This window comes from Vombatus ursinus, unplaced genomic scaffold, assembly GCF_900497805.2.
Source record: "Vombatus ursinus unplaced genomic scaffold, bare-nosed wombat genome assembly UNPS02014807.1, whole genome shotgun sequence".
NCBI lineage: Eukaryota > Metazoa > Chordata > Mammalia > Diprotodontia > Vombatidae > Vombatus > Vombatus ursinus.
The window spans coordinates 29,807,424-29,831,512 of NW_020954585.1; the positions used below are offsets into that span (position 1 = coordinate 29,807,424).

The 24,089-nt window shown below is 35.3% G+C and overlaps 1 protein-coding gene across 1 annotated transcript in view; it reads left to right on the forward strand.

The window, feature by feature from the left end:
• Window positions 1-24,089, forward strand: part of HSD17B4 (hydroxysteroid 17-beta dehydrogenase 4) — a 122,903-nt gene that overhangs the window by 27,411 nt on the left and 71,403 nt on the right. Inside the window, exons 8-11 of the mRNA XM_027874972.1 lie at window positions 2,158-2,345; window positions 6,522-6,613; window positions 14,596-14,620; window positions 16,092-16,220. Of these exons, the coding sequence (XP_027730773.1) occupies window positions 2,158-2,345; window positions 6,522-6,613; window positions 14,596-14,620; window positions 16,092-16,220 (434 nt within the window). The remainder of the gene's footprint in view (window positions 1-2,157; window positions 2,346-6,521; window positions 6,614-14,595; window positions 14,621-16,091; window positions 16,221-24,089) is intronic.

Below are 24,089 nucleotides of genomic sequence, written 5' to 3' on the forward strand. Positions count from 1 at the left end.
ACAGAGTCATTTTCTGTTACAAATGTGAACTGTATGGCTATAAATATGTCAGATGAAATTCAGAAGAGAATTGTCACTTGATTCAGAAGAAACTGATACCCAAAGAACCAGTATGGAGAAACAAATAATGGTGTAAGACCTAAGTTTGTCATCAAGATTTGAAGCAAGAAGACAAGAGTTTTGCTGAAAAACTTTAATATTCAAAGAGTATTGGAGAGTAGAATACTAAAAATTTGATAACCATATAGGAAAACTTCAATATGGGATCACATGTGAAGAAAAAATTGCAAAGTAAAATGAAACAAAAGTACACTTTTACATAAATAAAGATAATTTTATATATAAAGGGATATTCAGAGATTGAAACAAACTTAATTTTTATTTAAAAAAAGAGCTGTTAAGAGCCTGAAAAAGAAACTGGTGCATTGAAGTAGTGTTTTAAGGTCAAAGCCCAGCTTGGCTCCTGAAAAAGATTTTACTTTGAGTAAAGCAGATGTTGTTCATAGAAACCTGATTATTTTGACCAGTATGAGGATTCCTGTTCAAACAACAGGGAGGGCTAAAGCTAGAAGCTTTTCTGTGTAAAACTCTTCTGTAGAGTTCCCTAGGGTAACAAGACAAGCTATAGAACATAGAAATATTGATAGACTATACTGTCAACAAGTTCAGAGGTATAGGCAGAAAGTTTTCTATATTGCAGAACTAGAATCATTTGACTTTTGACTAAACTAACTTAATCATGTTGCCTGATTAACAGGAGAAGGAGTTACTTACCGCCAGACGTAATTCATTGTTTTGTTTTGTTGTGTTTTGTGTTGGAGACTAGGAGCTTTGCCTGCTTCGTTCCTGACCTAAGCTGATTTGCCTCTCCTTAGTCAGCCTAGTGCCATTATCCTCTCTTCCCCTCCCCCAAACCTGGGCTCACTGTATTGATGGTAGACATAGTGTAGACACCTGATCAGTCTAACTCTACTGCACCTCAGAATTTCTGAGATCAAAAGATCCTCCAGCCTCAGCCTCCCCTAGAAGCAGGGTTGTTATGTTATTGTGGCTGTGTGTGTGTATGTGTGTGTGTGTGTGTGTGTGTGTGTGTGTGGTTTGTCCTTTGTCCTTTGTTCTCGAAGAGGACCATGACATCCAGATGTTGCCATGACTTGCAAGTGAATTGGAGTACTGAGAAGCAAGGATTACAGATATATGTCACAATGCCCAGATCATTGTTAACTTATATATAATATTGGTATATACATGTGAAGCAGTTACTTCTGAAACCTGTAACAAATATGTGTATATGTGTCTACATTTGTGTATATATATTTTATTTTGTAGTAGACAGTAAATACCTATCCACATACCTACTTCCATTTTATTCACTTTCAGTGTTAAATGAGATAATATACATAAAGTGCTTTGCAAATCCCTTTAAAAATTAATATTGAAAACTTTTAAAATTTTAATATTTTATTTTTCTCCAATTGCATGCAAAAACAATTTTATCATTGTTTTTTTTTTTTTTAATTTTTGAGTTCCAAATTCTCTTTCCCTCCTTCTTCCCCGCTCCTTGAGATGGGAAGCAATCTGATATAGGTTATGCATATGCAATCAGGTAAAACATTTCCATATTAGTCATTTTGTGGAGGAAAACTCAAAACAAAAAAGAGAGAAAAAGTGAAAAAGAGTATGCTTCAGTCTGTATTTAGAAGCCATCAGTTCTTTCTCTGGAGGCAGATAGTATTTTTCATTGTGAGTCCTTTGGTATTGTCTTGGATCATTGCATTCCTGAAAAGAGCCAAGTCATTTACAGTTGTTCATTGTACAGTATTGCTGTTATATGTACAATGTTCTCTTAGTTCTGCTCACTTCATTCTGTATCAGTTCATGTAAGTCTTTCCAGGTTTTTCTGAAATAATCCTGCTCATCCTTTGCAAATCTTAAAGTGTTACATAAATGCTAGCTGTTATGATAATTGTTGTTATCATTATTTCAGAATTCTTAAAAAACTTATTACTGCTATTTTAGGCCTTTGTGTCATGGTTGAAAAAGCTGATGGCAGCATTCAACTCAGATCTGACAGTTGAAAGGAATAGATATAAAGGTTTGTGATTCTAGTTTTTAGAAAGACAAAATACTGTGCTGAGTGACTTTTTTTTTTTTAAGGATCATTATGACTTCATCAGCTTCTGGAATTTATGGCAATTTTGGTCAAGCAAATTATAGCGCAGCTAAACTCGGTCTTTTGGGTCTTTCAAATACACTTGCAATTGAAGGCAGGAAATTCAACATCCATTGTAATACTATTGCACCTACTGCTGGATCCCGGTTGACTGAAACTGTTATGTCACAGGGTAAGTAGCATTAGCTACAGAGTTCTCTAAAGTTGTGCTTTGCCTAAGTGTCCAATTTCTGAACACTTTCTTTTTACCACAGGCCAATAACATTTTAGGTTTTATATTACTTTTTGGCACTCAGACATTGGTTAAACAATTATATTCCTTATTTTAAACTTTTTGTAATAAAACCTCTGGAATCATGGGAATTCTGACCAGGAATTCTTGGATATTCTGGAAAAAAGTCATTCATAATGTAAAGTCTTCTTATCCTATTGAAATAGAAGAATCATCTAATCAGACCCATAAAGAAGAAAAAAAATATAGGTTTTGAATGTATGTTTTTATTTTCAAATTTCTAAAGGATTCCATGACATAGTTCTCATAACAATCTCAAAAACTGATCTTTTAGTTCAAATTTTCATGTAAACTTTTAGAAATAGAATCTAAAACATTCTTCATTGCCTTGGTAATAAAAGTATACACATTTACTTAGTATCTCTCTCTCCCTCTCTCTTTCTCTGTCTCTGTCTCTGTATCTATCTCTCTATCTCTCTGTTTTTCCTTGTTTTGAACAATAACTGGTTTCTAGCTTTTAACTGACAAATATATGAACCTCCAAGATCCACATTTGACTTGTCCCAGTAAAATCTGACATTATTTCCTCCATATTTTATTTCAATTCAATTCACCAAACATTTATTAAATGTCCCTGTGTTGGGCTTTATGTTGAGAGCTGGGTATAAACTGTATAAAGCAAATAATAATAATAAAGCCCTTGCCCTCAAGGACATTACATTTTACTGGGAGGATACAATATATATAGAAATATGTAAGTACAAAGTATATACAGAGTAAAAATAAAGTATTTAGGGGCAATTCTAAAAACTGTGGGGAACAGGAAAGACCCTATGTAGATCTAACCCTTGAGAGGGGCAAGAGTCCCTCGAGGGTACAGATGAGGAGAGAGCATTTGAGTGATGAAGATGTACTTGTGCAAAGGCATGGAGGTGGGAAATAGAATGTTATGTATGGAAACAGCAAGGACTATGGTGTGACTGGAAAATAGACTTTGAGCCAGTGGGATGTGAGCTAAGTCTGCAAAGATTGACTAAAATTCTGAAGGACTTTAGATGCCAAATTGTGGAGCTTGTATATAGAAAGCCACTGAGGCTTCTTGAGCAGGAAGGTAACAGAGGCAGACATGTGCTTTCATAATATCTATTTAGTAGTTGCGTGGAGGAGAGATTTATTAGGAGAAAGACTGGAAGCAGGAAGACCTAAGAGATTACTGTACTACTGCAAGTATTCTAGGTGGTAAGTAAGGCCTGAAAGAAGTGTATAAAGGGAGGGAAAGAGAGAGAGGGAGAAAGAAAGAAAGAGAGAGAGAGAGAGAGAGAGAGAGAGAGAAAATCATAAGAAATATCTGGCAACTGATTGGATTATGGGGATGAGTAAGATTGTGCTAAGCTTTTTTAGAGTACGGAAATAATGAGGCAGGTCAGAGATTTTGCTTTATACTGCCAAGGTTTATTTAAGCTAGGATATATAAAGAAATGTTACTCAATTTAGGAAGGAATTCTCACTGATAAGCATCTTTGCAGGTCTCTGTCCTATAGAAATGTGTGCATCCATGACAAAGTGGTTTGGATTAGTCTGGGAAGCTGTTGGGGGCTTCTCATAAGTTTATATTAATTGTCCCAAGTCAAGCTTGACTAGAATTATAGTCTTATTAGGGCAAGTTGCATAGTTTCATAGTGTGGGTCATTCTAGTAAGCTTCCTGGAGCTCTTAATTAGAACAAATTTATTGCTAAGAGGAGGGTTAGACCCAGCAGATGCTTGTTAAAGTATCTTTGTCCCCGCTTTCTCTACAGAAAGGAAAGAATTGAGTATAACTGAAATGTTGTGAACCTGGGTGATTAGAGGAATGGTGATACTCTTGACAGAAATAAGTCAGTTTGGAAGTAGAGAGATATTAGGGAAGAAGATCATGAATTTTGTTTTAGATGTGTTGAGTTTGAGTTTCCTATGGGATATCCACTATAAATGTCTGACTGGCAGTTAGCAATGTGAGATTGGAGCTCAGCAGAGAGAGAGAGAGAGAGAGAGAGAGAGGCTGGCTATTTAAATGTGGGAGTCATTTTGTGAAATGTTACTCTATAAACTAAATATAGAAATTCATTTTTAGGTATTAATATACTATATGCCTTAGAGCAATTCACTAAAATATAGGTCCATTTTTGGAGTGAGAAAATGTAGAATAAAATTCTCATGAGCATATTTTAAAAATTATAATTACAAGAATTATATGTTATAAGAATTCAACTAATTCTTTAAGACAAATATTCCTATTATGAATTAATGATGACAGAAAGAAATTACTGGTTTATTTAGTTTATGTATTTAACAAAATGTCTGAGTAGTACAACTGTGAATTGCTTGTGATAATTTATAATACATTAAAAGCAGCCCCTTCTAACTAGACACAGTGTTTAATGAGTTTAGAGAGCTATTTTGGTACTTTTGGAGCTGTGGGTAAACCCTTAACAAAAAAATGTCCTATTTCCACACTTTTAAATTCTTGTACTTTAAGTGAAAGAGGTACTGTCCAGTGCACTGAAGACATTTTAGTCCAGTGTATTGGGGTACAAATACATTGCTTGGACCAAAGAATACAAAATTTAGAGCTAGGAGGCACCTAAAAGGTGTGGCAGATGAAAGTTGAAATGACTGAGGAAACAAAGGGTTGAACTTCCAAGCATATGGATTTATTAAGCAATACTTGCCAATTACCCAACACATTGGAATCAGATCTCAACTTTGGCACTGGACCCCAAATGCAGGAGGAGACAGACAAAATTTTATACATTAAAAACAATTAAATAAAGAGTAGTTAATTAAAAGAAAACAAAACTAACCAGGATAGAAAATTAGATAGTCTGATTTCTAATTGGAGGAAAGATTAGGGACTTTCCAAGTTGAGAGTTGGAGGGTGAACACGTACAATTCTCTGAAATCAGAAAAAGAGGTGTTCACTCCCACCAAGTGACTGTATTCAGTCTAAGGAACATGGAAACAATAACCAGTTGACCAATATGGGGCCGGTTTTCAGAAAAGACATATTGGTTGCTTGAGATGTCTAATTGTGAGAAAACTCCTTGCATCAGTCTTCAGATTTGACTGGGTTTCTGGTAAGTATAACCTATATCTGTCCTTAAGGGTCTCTAAGCAGTAGCTAGAGGTGGTCTAGTTTCTCAGCCACTCTCAGCAAGGTTCAAACAGTGCAATGAAGTTTTCCCACAGTTTCCACAATTGTGTAAAATTTTCTCACAAGACAGAAATTGAACTAGACCCATAATTCAATAGAAAGGTGATTGAGCTAGCTCTGTAATTGAGTCACAAGATGGAGTCACTGTGGTTCACTCAGTTCTCACCATCACTTACTGTTCTAATTCCCTCCATTCAAAAGCCATCAAGTCTCAATCTCCTCTTTTTATAGGAAACCAAGACTGAGAGAGGCTATGTGAATTCATTTTGAGTTCTAAACACCTGAATTAAAAAGGAACTTTTGGAACACAGGCTGTTATTAAGTTAGAGACCAGCCTTATTTTAGGAAGAACATTACTTTGAAAATTAATGCTTGATCATTTGATTATGCTGTGCTGACTAGGTTACACAATTTCAGTCAATCTAAAAAAAGATGATGTGGAAGTAGATCTTACCTTCCTACAGATAGTTAAGAATTGAGTACATCGCATTATAGTAGCGTACTGACACATCAGAATGTATAAGTTCCTGATCACAGTCAATTTTACTCTTATTTCTAAAACATATGAAGGATAAAATAGATGAGTTAATGACTGTGGCTGTGGGAGGTGGTTTGACAGAGTTAAAAGGACATTTCAGGTTGAATCAGTGGACCTGAGTTCAAGTTTTAGTTTTGCTGCTTGCCAGAATGTGACCTTGGGAAAGTCACTTAACATGTCTTACCTGTAGTTTCCTCTTTTGAAAAATGGGGTTAGTATCTGTACTGCTTCCTTCTGCAGAGCAATTATGAAGAAATAAGATAATACATGTAAAAATAACTTTATAAGCTCAAATATATGGGAGAATTAGTATTGGGAGAATAAAATGCTGTACATGTCTTTATTTTTTTTTTAAATGAACTTTGTATTTTACTTTTCCCTATTCAGACCTGCTGGATGCTTTGAAGCCAGATTATGTGGCTCCCCTTGTCCTCTGGCTGTGCCATGAGAGCTGTGAAGAGAACGGAAGCTTATTTGAGGTACTGTGCCTCCTGTTTTGTTCCCCTTCTCCCTCTGCCATCCAGGGGCAATAGATAACTTGCAGTTCATTCATTTAAAAAACAATTTATTAAGCATAGATGACAGATACTGTACTAGGTCCTAGGGATACAAAGACAGAAAACAAAAACAGTCTCTTCCCTCAAAGACTTTACATTCTTATGTGCTTTTGGTTCTTACACATAAAATTTGCACTAGTGATTTTCTGCTTGGTTACCGATTATCTCATTTACTTGACAAGGGCAAGGGCCAGAGCTGGCAGAAAATAAAGAGTAGAGATAATCTTTGTTTAACCATTTGCTTCTTCTCTCTTCTTTTTCTCCTCCCCTGTAGATATGCCATCAGGAACAGGGGGGTGGGAAGATGCAAGAACTAAGATTCTTAGTATCTTAGATAGTAAAGGGCTGTTCTTAATTTAAGATTAAAAACCTCCTATTTGGGCAAGGGTGGAGCTTGAAAGTGTGCTTCTGTCATAATTTTAGAACATGGAAACAATGGTAAGGTTTTCTTAAACTCTCAACCAGCCTCTTCCATCATCAGCCTTAGGGAAAGCTTTTATCTGTTAAGCTTTTATGTTGTTTAACCTTAAAAAAAAACAAACATCATTATTGCTGATGACCATTTTACTGCTTGTTAAGGAAAAGATTTTCTTGTTTCATGGCTAATATTTGCAGCAGTGTCTAATACTACTATACTTAATGTCTGCAAAAAACTAAAATTTGCATGGTCCCATGGAATGCGGATTTTTGATACTACATACATTTTATAAGCCAAAGACCAATTACTGGCTAATATCCTAAGTGAGAAAAAATAACAATGATCAAATTATTGCGTTGATGTTTCTTATTAAATCTTGTATTCTCAAAATGAATTTGTACTTGATTGTGGCCCTTGCTAAGCAAAAAACTTTTACAAGTATGTTTGAATTTTCAAAATATTTCATATCAAAGAGGCTGGACTATTATATTAGTCTCAAAGTAGGTTGTACTTCTAAAAAGAGAGCTCTTTGAAAGGGAAAAAAACAAACCACGTTTGCAATGAAAAATAATTATAAAAATTATCATATGAAGTCAACAAATTAATCTGTATGGAACTAACTTTTTTTTCCCTTTCCTAAAAATTAAATGAGTAAAATTCTGCTATTCACAAAAGTAAAGGATAATAGGAAAATGAAAAAAAAGAATACTTAAAAATTTTTTTTATATTACCAAAATTTCCCTCAGTTTCTCTCTCTTTCCCCTTCCCAGAGAGCCATCTCATACAACAAATAATTTTTTTTTAAGGAAAAAGAAGAGAAAGAAATGAGTAAAATTGGTTAGCACATTGAAAAAGTCTAAAAATGTGTGCAGTGTTCCTTATTTGGGGACTTCTCCCTTCTGCAAAGGAGTGGGTTGGCAGTTTCTTCTCACATTTCTTTCTAGGAGCTATACTCTTTCTTTGTAATTTTGCAAATATTTGCTTTTGATTGTTTTGTAGTAGTTGTTTCCATTTCCATTGTAGTCATTGTTATGTATCCTGTTTTCTTAGATCTACATCAGTTTATAAATATATTTTTGCTTCTCTGTATTTGTTATTTACTGTATTTGTCACTTCTTACAGCACAGTAATGTGCTGTTACATTCATTATAATTCACAGTTTGTTTAGTCATTCACCAAGGTAATAGCAAATTAAAGGGAACCTAGGAAATGGGAAAATTTGGAATGGATAATATACTCAGAAATGGTACTTTTGTGGCTTAAGAAGAGAATAACATAGGGTTTCTCTCACTTGTTTTCTTTTTCTTACTGTACTCCTAGTGCAGCCTTTTTCTCACTTGCAAAGCTTGGAAGCTCTATTTCTTCCTGAGAACTTCTTTCCTTGGCCTTTTTTTTTTTTTTTTTTTTTTTTTGGACATTAAGGTCTATGAAGGTGCCTCTAGCTGAGAGTTATAATGCCAAGATCACCTCTTTATTAAAATTATGTTCATAAAATTATGCTGTAGTTTTTTTTGTTGTTGTTTTTTTTTGGTGAGGCAGTTGGGATTAAGTGACTTGCCCGGGGTCACACAGCTAGGAAGTGTCAAATGTCTGAGGCTGGATTTGAACTTGGGTCCTCCTGACTCCAGGGCCTGAGGTCTATCCTCTGCACCACCTAGCTGCCTCCAGGATCACCTCTTTGTAGGTAAGAAGTAGAGACTTAAGATATGGGACGAAATCTTTTTCTTTGGGAGAGATTCCTGAGAATTTTCTCTAGCCAATCATCCTAGAAACTCTTTCCAGCCTTAGTGTTGCAAGAGTGAGAGGAAGAGCTGGTTGACTTTACACCGATATCCTTTGTCTGAGTGACTTAGGAAGCGGTGTAGGCAGTCCTGAGTTAGAGGGATTAGCAGGAATGTCCAGCATAGGTTCTTTCATGCACGTATGGAGAAGCTGTTGCTTGCTAATCTCTCTGCTGCTGGGGAGACCTGTGAGATTGGTAATAAAATTTCAAAGTTGGAAGCAACTGAAGAGGCCATCTTTTTCATTCTGTAACTGATCAAAAATTACAATATGATCATCTAGCTGTCCTTTGAAGATCTCCCATGAAAGGGAACCCATTACCTTCTGAGGCAGCTCATTTACTCTTGCTTTGATTGTTAGGAATTCTTTCCCTACATGAAGCCTAAATCTCTTCCTTTGCAGTTTCTGTCTATTGCTTCTAATTCTCCCGTTGGTTAAGCAGAACAAGCCTAATTCACATGACAGTCTTTCAAATATAACTATTATGTCTCCCCTAAGTCTTCCTGTAGGCTAAACATTCTCAGTATCCTATAATACCTGGTACCTAGTCCTCTCATCATCCTGTATACTCACCCTTGAATGCACTCCAGGTCAGGACGTAGCAGGACTATCACTTCCCTCATTTGGAGTGCTATGTCTTTCTTTCTTTCTTTCTTTTTTTTTTTTTAGTATTAAGAAAGTTTATTAGAGAGAAAGTCCAGAAGATTTAGGTGTTTCTGGCCAGAAGCAGGCTCCACCCCTCTTCAGGAGGGATGGGCCCTGAGTGCAAGGGCAAGTGTGCTTTTATGCAGTTAAATTCGTCTCGAAACCTCCCAGGCCTGGATTGGTCCGTTCCTTCTAGGTTGCATTTGTTCTAGAATGCCCCCTGTTCCTGCCCTATTGTGCTGACAATTGTGCTATTGCCCCCCAACCCCCACCCTGGGCGGAGAAGTTACTATGCCTGAGGTTCACTAGGCATGCTCTTACCTTGATTTTGGGGTCTTCTTGGAACCATCAGCTTTGGGCTAACCCAGACCCATCTGTAGTGTAACTGCTTCCTTGACTTGTTTTTATAACTCTCTGCACTATTCTACCTGTGGAAACTTAAGCCATCTAACTCTAACAATTCCCTCCTCTTCTTCTCAATAAGAATTATGTTTTCACACTTTTTGTTCCTGTTGTCTTGGAGTGCTATGTCTTTCAGTGAAGCCTAGAATAGCATTTGAGTTTTTGGATGTTTTGCTTCACAATTGATTCATCATGAGATTGCAGTCCAATAAAACTTTCAGATCTTTCCCCACAAGAATTGTCTATCTAGACTTTCCCCTTATTTTACTTGTGGAGTTATTTTCTTAATCCCAGGTATGAAACTTTATATTAATCCCTATACATTTCATTTTATTCAATTTGACTTATAGTTCAACACCTATTGATACCTTTATAAATCATGCCTGTCATATGTTTTAGCTGTCTCTCCCACTTTTTTGTCATTCTCATGTTTGAGAAGCAGATTTTCTGCCTTTATCTTTTGAAGAAAGGACCCAGTTATTGAACCAGGAGGATAGAGAAGTAAAAGAACACTCTTCAAAGCTGTGTCAAAGAGGAGGAGAAGTTGAATCTCTTTCTATCACTTCTCTCCCTCTCTCTATTCCTCTCATCTTCCACTGTCACTTGTCAGGCAGATTTGGTTGTCTAAAGAGAGTTTTCTCTACTGTTGACTTCAACTGAGGAATGAATGCTTTCTCCTGCCGTCTGTTATTGATACTTTGAATAGGAGAGAAGAGAAGAGGAGACAGAGGTACTTATCTGCATTACTACTTGTTATTGTTCTTTTGTGTGGTGGAAAAGAAGAATCTTCTCCAAGTTGCTAAGTTGGAGAGGATTTTGCAAAACTTAGGATAAGGGTCACTGCCTTTTCCTAAGATATGACATTATTTCAACTGCAGGTATCTACCAAGCATGAAGTTAGAAGTGATGAGCAGAGGAATGGTTTAGAAATCAGAGAAATAGCCCAGCAGATCCCCTCACCAGCTGACAGCCCTTCAGATTTATGAAGGCAACTATCATATTCCATATAAGTCTTCTCCACAGAGGTGTTAGCCCAGCACAACATGAATCTACTCAGCTTAACAGTCAAAACATTTATCCACACAGAAAATATCTTGCTCGTCAAGGAACTTTTATGGACAGTTCCTGAAACAGAAAGGTTATCAGAGTCTACAGCTCTAGAGTTGAGTTGCCCTGACCACATATATTCCTTGTATATTTACCACTCTAGTACTTTAAGTGTGTGCCTGTTCTCTCTGTGGACACTATGTATATTGATGGGAAATTGTGATTCAGGTTTTTGGAGTACCTCAAAGCTTAGTCTTGAGGTACTTAATAAATGCTTGCTTTGTTGATATATTTTCTTTTTATGCTTTTTTACTTGGTAACATCATCAGCTTCTACAGATTCAATTATCAGCTCTATGCAATTGACTCTCAGGTCTATATATCCAGCCTTATTTCCTTTTGAGCTATAGTCACATTTTGCCAGCTGCCTATCAGATATTTTGAAATGGGTGTCCTATAGGCTTCTCAGTCCTTTTTTTTTTTGGTGAGATAGTTGGGGTTAAGTGACTTGCCCAGAGTCACAGAGCTAGTGAGTGTTATGTGTCTGAGGGTATATTTATACTCAGGTCTTCCTGACTCCAGAGCCGGTGCTCTATCCACTGTACCACCTACCTGCCCCCTAGGCTTCTCTATCTTTACATGTCCAGAACAACTCATTATTTTTCCCTTCTGAACTTCCATGCTTCTCTCAAGGATACCATCTTTCCAGGAACCCGAATTTACAACCTTGGTGTTATACTCCTCACTTTTATCCCATATATCTATTCAGTTGCCAAATCTTACTATTTCTACTTTCACAACATCTCTTCTAGGGGACCCCTTCATTCTGCTCTCACATCACCACCCTAATTCAGGCTCTTATCACCTCTTGCCATGACTATTGAAATAGCCTTCTAAATAAACTCTGTGACTCAAATCTCTTCCTATTCCATTCTGTCTTCCACACTACTGCTAAAATGATTTTCCTAAATTGTAGGTCTTACTGACCTTGTCATTTCTCAGTAAACTTTAGTGCCTCCCTATTATCTCCAGGATCAAATTTAAACTCTTCTGTTTGGCTTTTAAAACTCTTCACAACTTGGCCATAACCTACCTTTCTAGCCTTCTTACATATTACTCTTCCCTGTGCACTCTGATACCCATCAAAACTGGTCTTGCTGTTCTCCACCAATAACCTTCTATCTTCTGTATCTGTGCTTTTGCACCAACTGTCTCCCATGTCTGGGATGTACTTCCTTCTCAACTGTGTCACTAGAATTCCTTATTCTCTTCAACATTGAGCTTTAGTACTGCCTCCTGCATGAAGCTTTTCCTTATCTCCCCCCCCCCCCCCACCCTCACCTTCAGGCGCTTGTGCATCCCATCCAAGGTTGCCTTATATCTCCTTAGTATCTGTTTCATGTACATCTCGATATGTGCACATTATTTATTGTTTTGTTAGGATAGGATTGAGGATAGGGACTATTTCACTTTTGTCTTTTATTTTCTCAGCTACTAAGCACAGCTCCTAGGCCTGGCACCTAGTAAATATTTAGTAAATGCTTTTTTTTTTTTTGGAAATGCTTGCAGAAGCTGAGTTGGAAGGGTCCTCAGAAGCCATCTAATCCATTCAGTACCTGAACATATCCCTTTTATATCACGCTTAACAAGTGGCTATCTGACCACAGCTTGAAGACCTCTTGGAAGGGGGAACCCACACCCTCCAGCTACTTTTGTATAGTCGTTAAGAAGTTTTCATTGCATGATGCCTACAATTAGCATCTCTTTGCATCTTCCAGACTTGATGTAAAAAGAATTTCCCTAATTGGTAATTCAACTGGGCAAGCGTTTATTAAGTGCCTACTGTGTTCTAGGCACTTTGGGGGATACAAAGATAGAATTGAAATAGTCCCTGACTTGAGGGAGCTTATATTCTAACCAGGGAAAAAAATTACACACACGTATATACAATACCTGAGAGCACTGGAAGACTTTGGCAAATGCTAATAATTAGAGCTTTCCAAAATGAATAGGCTTGACTGTAGTGGGTCCCCACCTAAGTACAGTTCTTCAAGTGATGGTTGGATCACTGCTTCTTGGGAATGTCACAGAATCCTTTCCTGATACTTTCTTTCCTCTCACTCTCACCTCCTCTCTGCTCCTTGCAAATGTTAGTATCCACCTCCCTAGGACACTGGGAAAAATCTTTTATTGGTTTTGTATGTGATTTTTTTTTTTTTTGGTGTGAGGGGAAGCAAGCAGGTTAAGTGACTTGCCCGCAATCACACAGCTAGTAAGTGTCTGAGGCCTGATTTGAACTCAGTTCTTCGTGACTCCAGAGCTGGTGCTCTATCCATTGCATCACCTAGCTGCCCCGTATATGAATTTGTATACTTATCTTTGCACTTGTCTCCTTTAGTAGAATGTAAGCTCATCGAGGGGAGGAACTGCTTCATTTTTATCTTTGTACCCCCAGCACAGTGCCTGGCACAGAGTAGGCATTCACTAAATAAATGGCTGTTGGTAGCTAGGTGGTGTAGTAGTTCTTATTAGTGCCAGACTTGGAGCCAAGAAGACCTGAGTTTGACTCCTGCTTCTGACACTTATTAAGTGTGTGACCCTGGGCAAGTCACTTAACCTCTTCGTGCTCAGTTTCGTCATCTGTGAAGATACTGGTAGCATTTACCTCATTGGGTTGTTGTGAGGATCAAATGTGATAATATATAGAAGGCATTTGTCAGACTTTAAAATGCTATATAAATGTTAATTATTATTTTTTTATTTTGATCAGTTATTTTTGTATTGGAGTGGATTATAAAATTTTGTGATTTTATGGGCGTTGGGGAGAATTTTACTCAGATTTCTTTCCTTTTTTAAAGAGTCTGAAGCAAAGCTTTTTGTCTACTTTCATTCAGATTTTATCTTGTGAGGGTATAAGAAATCTCAGTTTTGGTCATCAGAACCATTGCAATTTACATCTGTTTGGTTTTCATCATTATTGATGAAACATCAAATGCACATATTAAAGCAAAGATCAGAATGCTTCAAAACCAGGGAAAGAACAGGTCTCACTCTGTAGCGAACAGTGAACTCTGCTGCTTTTTGGCTGTTCTTGGACTTTCTTTTACAACGTATTTTAACATATAGTAGCATCATCTGTTTACTCCAGATGATTTTTCCCTCTCTAAAATACCTTCGGCAAGTAACCTTCTTTGCTGAGATGGAAAATATTGGTAGATTTTCAATACAGAAAGAAGTGACTTCAAACTAATTCAAGATCAGGATTTTCTGTGTAAATATTCTCTGGGGTTCTTTCTGTCCTTATTTACTGAATTCAGTTCTGCATCTTTTTTTTCCAGATATTTTATATTGTGATAAATAATAACAACATATAACAATACATAATTAATCCTATAATAAATTCTGGGCTTTATATGGTGTTCTCCGTGTGTATGCTTACAATATAGAACTGTCATAAAATTGTGAGACTGAATTTTACTGTACCAGGTCATTCATACTTGTTTCTAGGTAGAAGCCTTTCTAGGAAGGTAATTGTTTTGAATTTATTTTAAAGTTTCCAGGAAAGATTTTAAATCAGATAATGATGATTTTTTTCCTTTCTCTCTTTCGAGGTTGGAGCAGGGTGGATTGGAAAATGTAAGTACTTCTCAGTTGTTGGTTTGTCTTGTTGTTTGTTGTACTTTAAATCTAAATGTGACCCTACTTATAGCATCATGGAAAGTTTGCTAGAAGTTTTTGAGAGCTAGCTCTATTTTATACCTTGCTTCCTTCTGTGGCTTTGACCATTTGTATGCCTATGTGAATGTAGATTCTTAGAGCAATTAAATGTCTTAAATTCACTTATTGTTCCTTAATTCCATAACATTTTCAGTTTCCTCTCTTTCCTCATCTTCCTGTTAGTACATATGGGGATCTTTCTGTCCTCTGTCTCCTGATTACATCATCATTCTTTTGAACCATGGTCAGCTTAATGGTCTTTACCTCTATCTCTTCTGGCCATCCTTTCCTTCCTTGATACTTAGGAACAGGATTGGAAGGGTGTGGTAGTACTTTGGCTGTGGCAAAGAGCAGTATTACTTTGAACTGGAATCTGGAGTGAGGTAAGGGAATATACTGTTAGTCTACCTTTTCCCCAGAGTTTCATATGATCTTCTTCTTGAAGCATGAGACAAAAATTGAAAGGATAGGACATGGACTGTGAAGCATTGGTTGATAACCTTCAAAGATTGAGTTAAGCTGTGTGGTACAAGCCTAAATCTGACAGATCACTCTGCTCTATAAAAGTTCCAGTTCTGTCTCACTTTTGATTTGTGTTATTGATATCAAAATTGATTTTCTAATTTGATATATTTAAAAGCAAAAAGCACTATTGGACATTTATTTCCATCAAGGGTCAATTATTTTCAACACAGGGGACTCATATCCCAACTCCTGAAATTATTTTATGTGTCTCTAATACCAGAGTCCTAAGTGATTTTGTGGCCATTTCTGAAAATATTGATTTTAGTAGGAAGAACCAAGCATGACACTAAGAACTTTGGTGTTTTTAGCAATTAGGAATCCTTAGAAATGGAGATTTCTGTTAGTCTCACATTATAGAGATCTTCAGCCTAGTAACTCTCAAGGTTGAAATACGAGGAATAGTTAGCATTCTTCAAGGTTATTTATTTTTCTGGACATTTTTCAGCAGAAGAAACAAGTTATGTTCTTGTTTCACAGCATTTTTGTTAACATTGGTGACCTTGTGAATTAGCATCCTTTTAATAACTTTTAAGACTTATTGGGAAAAGAAAGGGAAGGATAAGAGGGAACCCATGTAGGACAAAATAATAGAATTACTCTTAGTTAACTGAATTAAAACAAAACGTCCCCTTGGGTTTCCTCAGCAAGGAAGGTGATAAAGATTTCTTTGTATTGTTTCCATTTTACAAATAAAAAAATTAAACTTTTAAAAAAGACGTATATAGTATAATTCTTTTTCAGTATTAGAAAAAATCTTTTAAATGTGTCCTTTTAAGATGAAGAACTCTTAAGAAGGTAAGTTGCATTTTTTTCTGGATGCCTATTTTAAACTTTGTGATTTGGTGTCTTTCCTTTTATTCACTAGTACGTTGGGAACGAACTCTTGGTGCCATTGTCAGGCAGAAAAATCAGTCAATGACACCTGAGGATGTGAAGGCTAATTGGAAGAAGATCTGTAACTTTGACAATGCTTTCAAGCCTCAGACTATCCAAGGTAAAGTAAATCACTACTTCATCCATAAAATGGAGGCTGGGGAACTGAAGAAGAGGCAAGAGTTGTCCTTAGTTGAGACATAAGCCTCTATTTTAATTTTAGTGATTTACGAATTCTATAAAAGCCTATTTTCTGCTTCAGTAAATGTTAAAACCATTGAACTTTCCTCTCCAGGTCCTTAACATGAATCTCTTTAAGTTGATAGTAAAAGATTTTTGTAAAGTATATTGTCTAGCTGTGAATGTCAGAATCTAGGATAGATTTGCTATGTGATTTTCCTTAGGGCTCCTCTACTAAAGCGTTTTGGCTGTGATTTAACGATTATTAGTTCAGACATAGTTTGTAGATGTAGCATTTACTTTGTAAGCTCTTAAAACTCTACAGGCATGCTATTAATTTAAACTTTTATTGCTGTGATCTCCACTATGCAAGAAAAACTGTCTCAAGAAAGGATAATTTATGTTATTTGTATCACTCCTGTTTTTAGTTTTCCACTTTGTTCATAAATTCCTCCTTTGCGGGATTGAAAGTGTTGAGCTTCTACACTTTATTTGCATTTAATTGTTATGTTTTTAGAATTAAGTAATAGCATATAGTAATAAGTAAATATTAAAATATAGCTCTTCATTTTCCTGAGTGTTATGTTATTTGAGCCCCACAGCAACCTTGCAAGGTAGATACTGCAGATATTATTGTATAAATATGGCTAATGAGTAAACAGAAGTCCAGAGAGATGTTAAATGATTTTCCCATGGTCTGAGAGAGAGTATGTGTCAGAGATGAGATATTAATCTGTGTGTTTTCTACCCAAGTCCATCACTCTTTCCACTACAGCATTATTATTGAGGGGAATATGCCAGCTTTTCCTCTTAAGTGATTTAAGGGCAGGAACTGTGTCTTGTTCCCCTTCGTATATCTCTCATTGCTTATTATAGTGTTTTACATGCTCTAGGCATTTGATAAATGTTTGCTGAGTGATAGAATTTCAGTAGCACCACCGATTTTCCAGTCATCCAGGTTCAAAATCTTACAGTGATCTTGGAATCTTCCTTCCCCTTCCCCTGCCCTTTTTCTGCTTAAACGCTAGATTCTCCTTGTTTATGCTTTCAAAACTTCTCTCTTATCCATCCCTTCATTTAATTTCCTCTTCTACTAATTTAGGTCAAGCCCTTGTCATTTAACAGGTTAATTACTTTAATTATCCTTTAATTGATCTCCTTGCTGCTAGTTTCTCAGTACTACAGTACATCCTGCACATTGACATCAGATCTAGACTCTTTAAGATGGTTTTCAAAGTTCTGAACAACATAGCTTATTCAATCTCAGTGCAAACCTAGTACTCCAGCTTGACCAGTATTTGTCTTACACTGTTTTTGTTCTTTTCTTTGTTGTCATGTTCATGTTGTTTTACTCTTTCCTGTGGTGCCCTCCCCTCACTTTTTTACCTTTCCAAATCTGTTTCTTCTTTTGAGATTCAGATCGGTCTCACCTTTCTCCTTGAAAGGCTTACCTCCATATTTTAGCCATCATCAACCTCTCTCTTCTCAGAATCTCAGGACTTTTGCTGCCTGGGACCAAGTAAAATGAACTGCTTTTTCACTGGATAGTCCTTCAAATACTTAATGACAAGTTCTATAACTTCCCTTCAGTCTTTTTTTTTTTTTGTTTTCTTTTTTCATTTTTTTTTTCTTTTTAGGCAGTTGGAGTTAAGTGACTTGCCGAGGGTCACACAGCTAGTAAGTGTCAACTGTTTGGTCTGAGCTGGATTTGAACTCAGGTCCTCCTGACTTCAGGGCTTGTGCTCTATCCACTGCGCCACCTAGCTGCCCCCAGCCTTTTTTCTTTAGGTTATATCTTCAGTTCTTATCGGTGATCTTCTTAAGGCTTTTAACTCATTTAACATGCAATGCATTGTGCTAGGCACTGGGGATACAAAAATAAGAATCAAACATTCCTTTTCCTCAAGAAGATAATATAAGTATTATAAGAATATAAGTATTCTGGCCAATGGAATCGAAGCCTTTCATTGTCCCCTGGTTGCCCTCCTCTGGATGTTCTCCAGCTCAGAATAGCTAATAATAATAATTTACATTAATATAGTGCTTTCAGGTTTGCAAAGTATTCTACTTTATCTCATTTGAACATCACAGTAACCCTGTGAAGTGTTATTATTCCCTTCATTTTATAGGTGAGGGAATTCATACTCATCTTAACTTTTATTTCTAGGTGTTAAGTCCTTTTTTGTATATTTCTTAATAATAAGTCAATATTCATTTATTAAGCACCTAACCATGTGCCAGGCACTGTGCTAAGCACTGAGGATAAAAAGAAAGGTCAGGAACTCTGACCTTTCTTGCCCCCAGGGAGTTTACATTTTTTTTTTTTTCAGTGAGGCAATTGGGGTTAAGTGACTTGCCCAGGGTCACATAGCTAGTTAGTGTCAAGTGTCTGAGGCAGTTCACATTTTAATGGGAGAGAGACAACATGTAAATAATTATGTACATATAAGATATATTCAGAGTAGATGGAAGATGGTCACAGAGATGGCATTAGCATGAGGCAGGGTTTGTTAGGGGAATAGGAGAGGCTTTTTGTAGAAGGTGGGCTATGAGTTGAGTCATGAAGGAAGTTAGGGAAGCCAAGAGACAGAGGGAAGCAGGAAGAGCATTCTAGGTGTGGGAGAGAGCCTGTGAAAATGCATCAATCAAGAGATGGTATTGAGTGCAAGGAGCAATAAGGAGGCCAGTGTAGCTAGAGTCTGGGGAGAGAGTTAAGTGTAAGAAGACTGAAAAGATAGGAGGATGCCAGGTTATGCGGGCTTTAAATGCCAGAAGGAGGATTTATATTTGATCCTGGAGATAATAGGAAGCCTCTGCAGTTTATTGAGTACTAGGTGACATGGTCAGACCTGCTCTTCAGGGAAAATCGCTTTGACAGAGTTGCTCTAAGATCTGTGACAGCGTTGTATGTTTTTGTTTTCTAAAGGTAAAATTTTCTTAATATGAAAATTGTCTTTTTTCCCCATTCCTTGAGCTGTATTACTTCAGTATCAGATAGTTAATATAGAAATCCCATGTTTTCCCTCTGTTTATTCATTTTTTCTATTTTTCCATTGCCTAGAAAGAGCTTTATAGTCTCAGATGAATACTTTATGTCTTCCATGCTCCCTTTTCATTTGAAAACAAACAAACAAACAAACAAAAAACCTAAGTAACTGAGTGAAGATTTGATAATATAACTAGGTCATGATTGAGAGTTTGAATAATGTGAAATTAGATTTAGTACAAATTATAAAATGATGCCAGATTACATTTAATGTGAGCCAAAATTCAAATAATGTGACACATGTGAGCTAGTCAAGAGTTTTAACATGCTGTTTTGTTGTCTTTCTGTACTTGCGTATCATTGAGTGTGGACATTGATGTGCTGCTGCATATACTCTTTCCTACAGTTGTTTTTTAAAGAGCCCTTAACAAAATGGATAGAAGTAAGAATGTTTCGGATGGAAACACTCCAGGCACAAAAAATAAGAGGCTTGTTCTTACATTAGGACAAAAATTTGATGTAATTGAATGGTATGAATATGGTTACATTAACTGTAAAATAAGGTGAGCTGTTAGATTGGCTAGATATATGCAACAAAATATTATAAGACATTCTGGCATAATAAAAGAAAAAGACAAAGTTGTACCAGCTTTTTGTAGTTTGCAAACATAAGGAATAAAAGTGTTACAGTGATAGAAACAGAGCATCTTTTAGCTATATGGATTGAGTTTCAGGCAAAGACACATTCCTCTTAGTAGAACAGTGGTGCAGGCTGAAGCTTCTAGTTCATTTAAGGCAGTCAGAGAAAATAAAAATGAAATAGATAGTGAAGAAAATTGTACTGCATGCATTAGTTGGTTTAATTACTTTAAAAAACTGAGTTTAGTTGCACAATATTAAAATTACCAGAGAAGGAACCAGTGCAGATGTGAGGTCATGGCAGCTAAATATCCTGATATTTTGAAGAAAATAATAGAAAAGGATGGATATGTTGATCAAGAAATTTTTTTTTTAAAAAATGTACATGTGGGTTATTTCTGATGATCAACTTTATTTATTTTTATTTTTAGGCAGTTGGGGTTAAGTGACTTGCCCAGGGTCACACAGCTAGTAAGTGTCAAGTGTTTGGTCTGAGGCTAAAGAAATTTTTAATGTGGATTAAATAGGGTTGTTATATAAAAAGATGCCTTCTGGAATTTATATTTCTGAAAAAGAATAAACTTATCCTAAATTTAAACTGTCAAAGGATCATGTAATACTTTTTTTTGGAGGTAATCCAGAAGGGAATTTTTTTTTTCCAATTTATTGTAGCCCAACTGTTGACAAATATTGCAAGGACAATAATATTAATAATAATAATTAATAATTAATAATATTAGACACGATAATATTGTGTTTAAAGCATTACTGATTTTAGATAATGCCCCAGGTCATCCAACTATACTTGGTTCATTGTGTAAGAATATGAGCATGAAGATTCACCAAGATGTGGATAAAGCTCTCTACACTTACCAGCGTATGTTTGAAGATTTTAAAAAAGAGAAGACAGTTCAGTCAGTGCTGCCAAAATATTTTAAATGACTTTAGCAATGTTTTTTTCGTCATATTCGTTGTAGGCTTATTTGATATTTTGTTGGGTATGATATTTGGTCATTTAAAATTTTTGCCTTCTATAACTACTTTATTAATTTGTAATAAACTTGAATCAGAATACATGTTTTCATCCTTAGCTATTATGTTAATAAATAGATAAATTTGTTTTATTGTATATATCCATTGAGCTGGAAGCAGTTGCCATATTTTGCATATAATTATAATTTCACATAGTAAGAATTTGAATAATGTGACCAATTAATAGGATTCGTTATTTGTACTTATTGGGACCTAATTGTATTGAGATTTATGATGTATCTATATTATTTTTAGACTTTGAGATAAAGAAGTGAGTTTTTCTTTTTACAAATGAATTCTATTACTATAAATATATAGATTGTTCAAAGTTAGTTATAATTTTTAAAGTTTGAAAAATCACATTTATATGTGCATAAAATATATTTTATTATGTGAAATATGAAGTAACATTAAAAACAATTGTTCCTTGAATGTTTATTCTTATATTGGGAAATACCAATTAAAATATATGTGCTTATTTTTTTATGGTAGAAATAACACTATTTTTATGGTCAGAACATGTGGTTTTAAGTTCTGATGCTAACATTTCTGTTTCATCTCTCTGAACTTCAATTTGCTCATCTGTAAAATGTGGGTAGTAACTCACAGCTTTGTAAACATGAAAATGATATGATTATCTGTTGTCTAGGTAGCACAGTGAGTGAATACGGTGCTGGACCTGGAGTGAGGAAGTCCTGAGACACTTGCTAGCTATGTGATCCTAAGCACATCACTTAACCTGCCTGCCTAAGTTTTTTCATCTGTAAAGTGGAGATAAGCACTAACCTCCCAGTGTTGTTGTGAAGATCAAATGAGATGATACTTGTAAAAGCACTTTGTAAAACCTTAAAATTCAATGTAGGTGCTCATAGCTGTTTTATAAGAATATTTCCTCAATTTGAGGACAGCAGCCATGTGTTTTAGTTGCTTTTTTAAATCTGGCACCTATTGCTATAATCAGGGACTCTAATACTTTTTTAACTATTTTGAATCTATATGGGACATTCTTGCAGAACATAAATACAATTAGTGGCCCTCTTTTTAGCATAATCCATACAAATATATTTTTAATAGTGTTTGAAAGATGGACTTTTTGAGGGAAACTTTAATCATGGTCATTTTCTACAGAATTTTCTCTATTTCGCCCACCTTTCATTAATAACTGCATGTTTGTTAGAGGAACATAAATGTCTGAAAAATTTTTCTCCTATTTCTAAAAATAATTTCTCAATCTTCTTGAATTTTGCTTGAAAATTACTTTTTTGCTTTTATTGAATGTTAAAATGATTATGACATATTACACATGTGGCATTACAGATTCATTCTGTATTTTGATATAGGAGATGAAGATAGCCTATGATTAGTAGTAATCTCTTAGAGTTAAGAAATGGTACAAGGAAAAGCATGAAGAAATATATTAGCAGGTTTCTTTTGATGTGAAAATTCTCATTTAGTTCCTTAAAGCATTGAACTGTTACAAAAAGGAAATTACTGTATGTGCATTTCAAGTGAAAAGCTTCCTTCTATATCAGCAGTTCATACTGTCCCAGAATCATTAAAAATTATTAGCAGCATTAATTTAAGTAATTTGATGCTATGATAAGCAATTATGTGCTAAACTATTATGTATAATTATTGAAAATACCAATTAGTTGAGGCATTTGCCATTTTAAATAATGTAAATTATTAGAGTTGAGGAAGGGATTAATAATCATATATTAATTTCAGGATTTTTTAATGACCAGACTGTTCTTAGGATTTAAATATTTTTGCTAAGCATTATTTGAAATATTGCTCAAGATGCTTTATAGTTTTTAAAATTTGATATCCCAAGTAAACTATTATTTTTGTGTGGTTAATTTGACAGTGAATATACCTTTATTGGAACAAATTGTTCCCATTCTTACTAAGAAAAAAAGTAGAACTTATTAGTCTTTGGTATTTTATTTTTCTTAAATGTATCCATTCATATGCTTCTTGAGAACAAGGACTGTTTTTGTTTCCCAGCATTTAGCATGGTACATTACACATGGTAGGCACTTAATTAATACTTTTGAGTGGAATCAAACAAAGTAATTCTTTTTAAAATAAGTTATTATTGATGTAGTTTCTTTTTACATTGCCAGAATTTCTCTCAGTATTTCTTTCCTCCTCCTCCCAAAGAGCCGTCTTATATAACAAATAATAGTTTTCAAATTTTTTTTTAAAAAAAGGAAGAGAAGAAAAAATCTGATCAGTGTATTGAAAAAATTATGAAAACTTGTAATGTTTCACACCCATGCTCTTCCTACCTCTGTAAAGGATTGGGGAAGAGTGTCTTCTCATATACCTTCTTTGGGCCATACTTTGAACAAAGTAATGCATAAACTTATATGATAAGTATACTAGAGCTTAGTGAACTGACCTATTCGGCTTTATTCTTTGGAGTAGGTAACTCAGCAAGGCAGCAACATGCACAGTAATGTCTGTTAGTTAAGTTAAGCATTGAAGAAGGACAATACACAAAATTAGGACAGGCCAATGCACCTAATCCCCACAGTTTGATTTTATGACTTTACTAGAAATATGCTAAAATGTTCAAATAGGATAGAATGCCAAGTCCTAATATCCCTTTTCATTTTTCATTTACTTTTGTTAATCACTGTACTTCTTTAAGGGATGTTTCAAGGACTTAGAAAGCCCTTTTGAGCTTACACAATGATGTTCACTTGTGGATGAGGCATGTTGTCAAAAACAAAATATGAAATCAGAATTTCCAAAACTAAGAGGATTCAAATAAGGATGGAAAATAAGTATTAGTTCTTTTGTGTTCCTTTTGAAAAAATAAAGTACAATTCAGTACAAAACAATTACATAATAAAAATGTATTTAATAAATATTTATTAAACATCTACTGTGGGCAAGGTATTGGGCATATATATGTGTTTGTATATATATATGTGTGTCTGTGTGTGTATGTATGTGTTACAAATACACACATACAAAAGTTAAACAATCTCTTTCCTCAAAGAATTTATATTCTGTTGGCTTAAGGTGGAGAATATGATGGGATCAATGGAGAGATTGAGACAAAATGATCTTAGAATATTTGCGGAGGGAGAACTTTTTTTTTTTTAGGTAATTGGGGTTAAGTGACTTGCCCAAGGTCACACA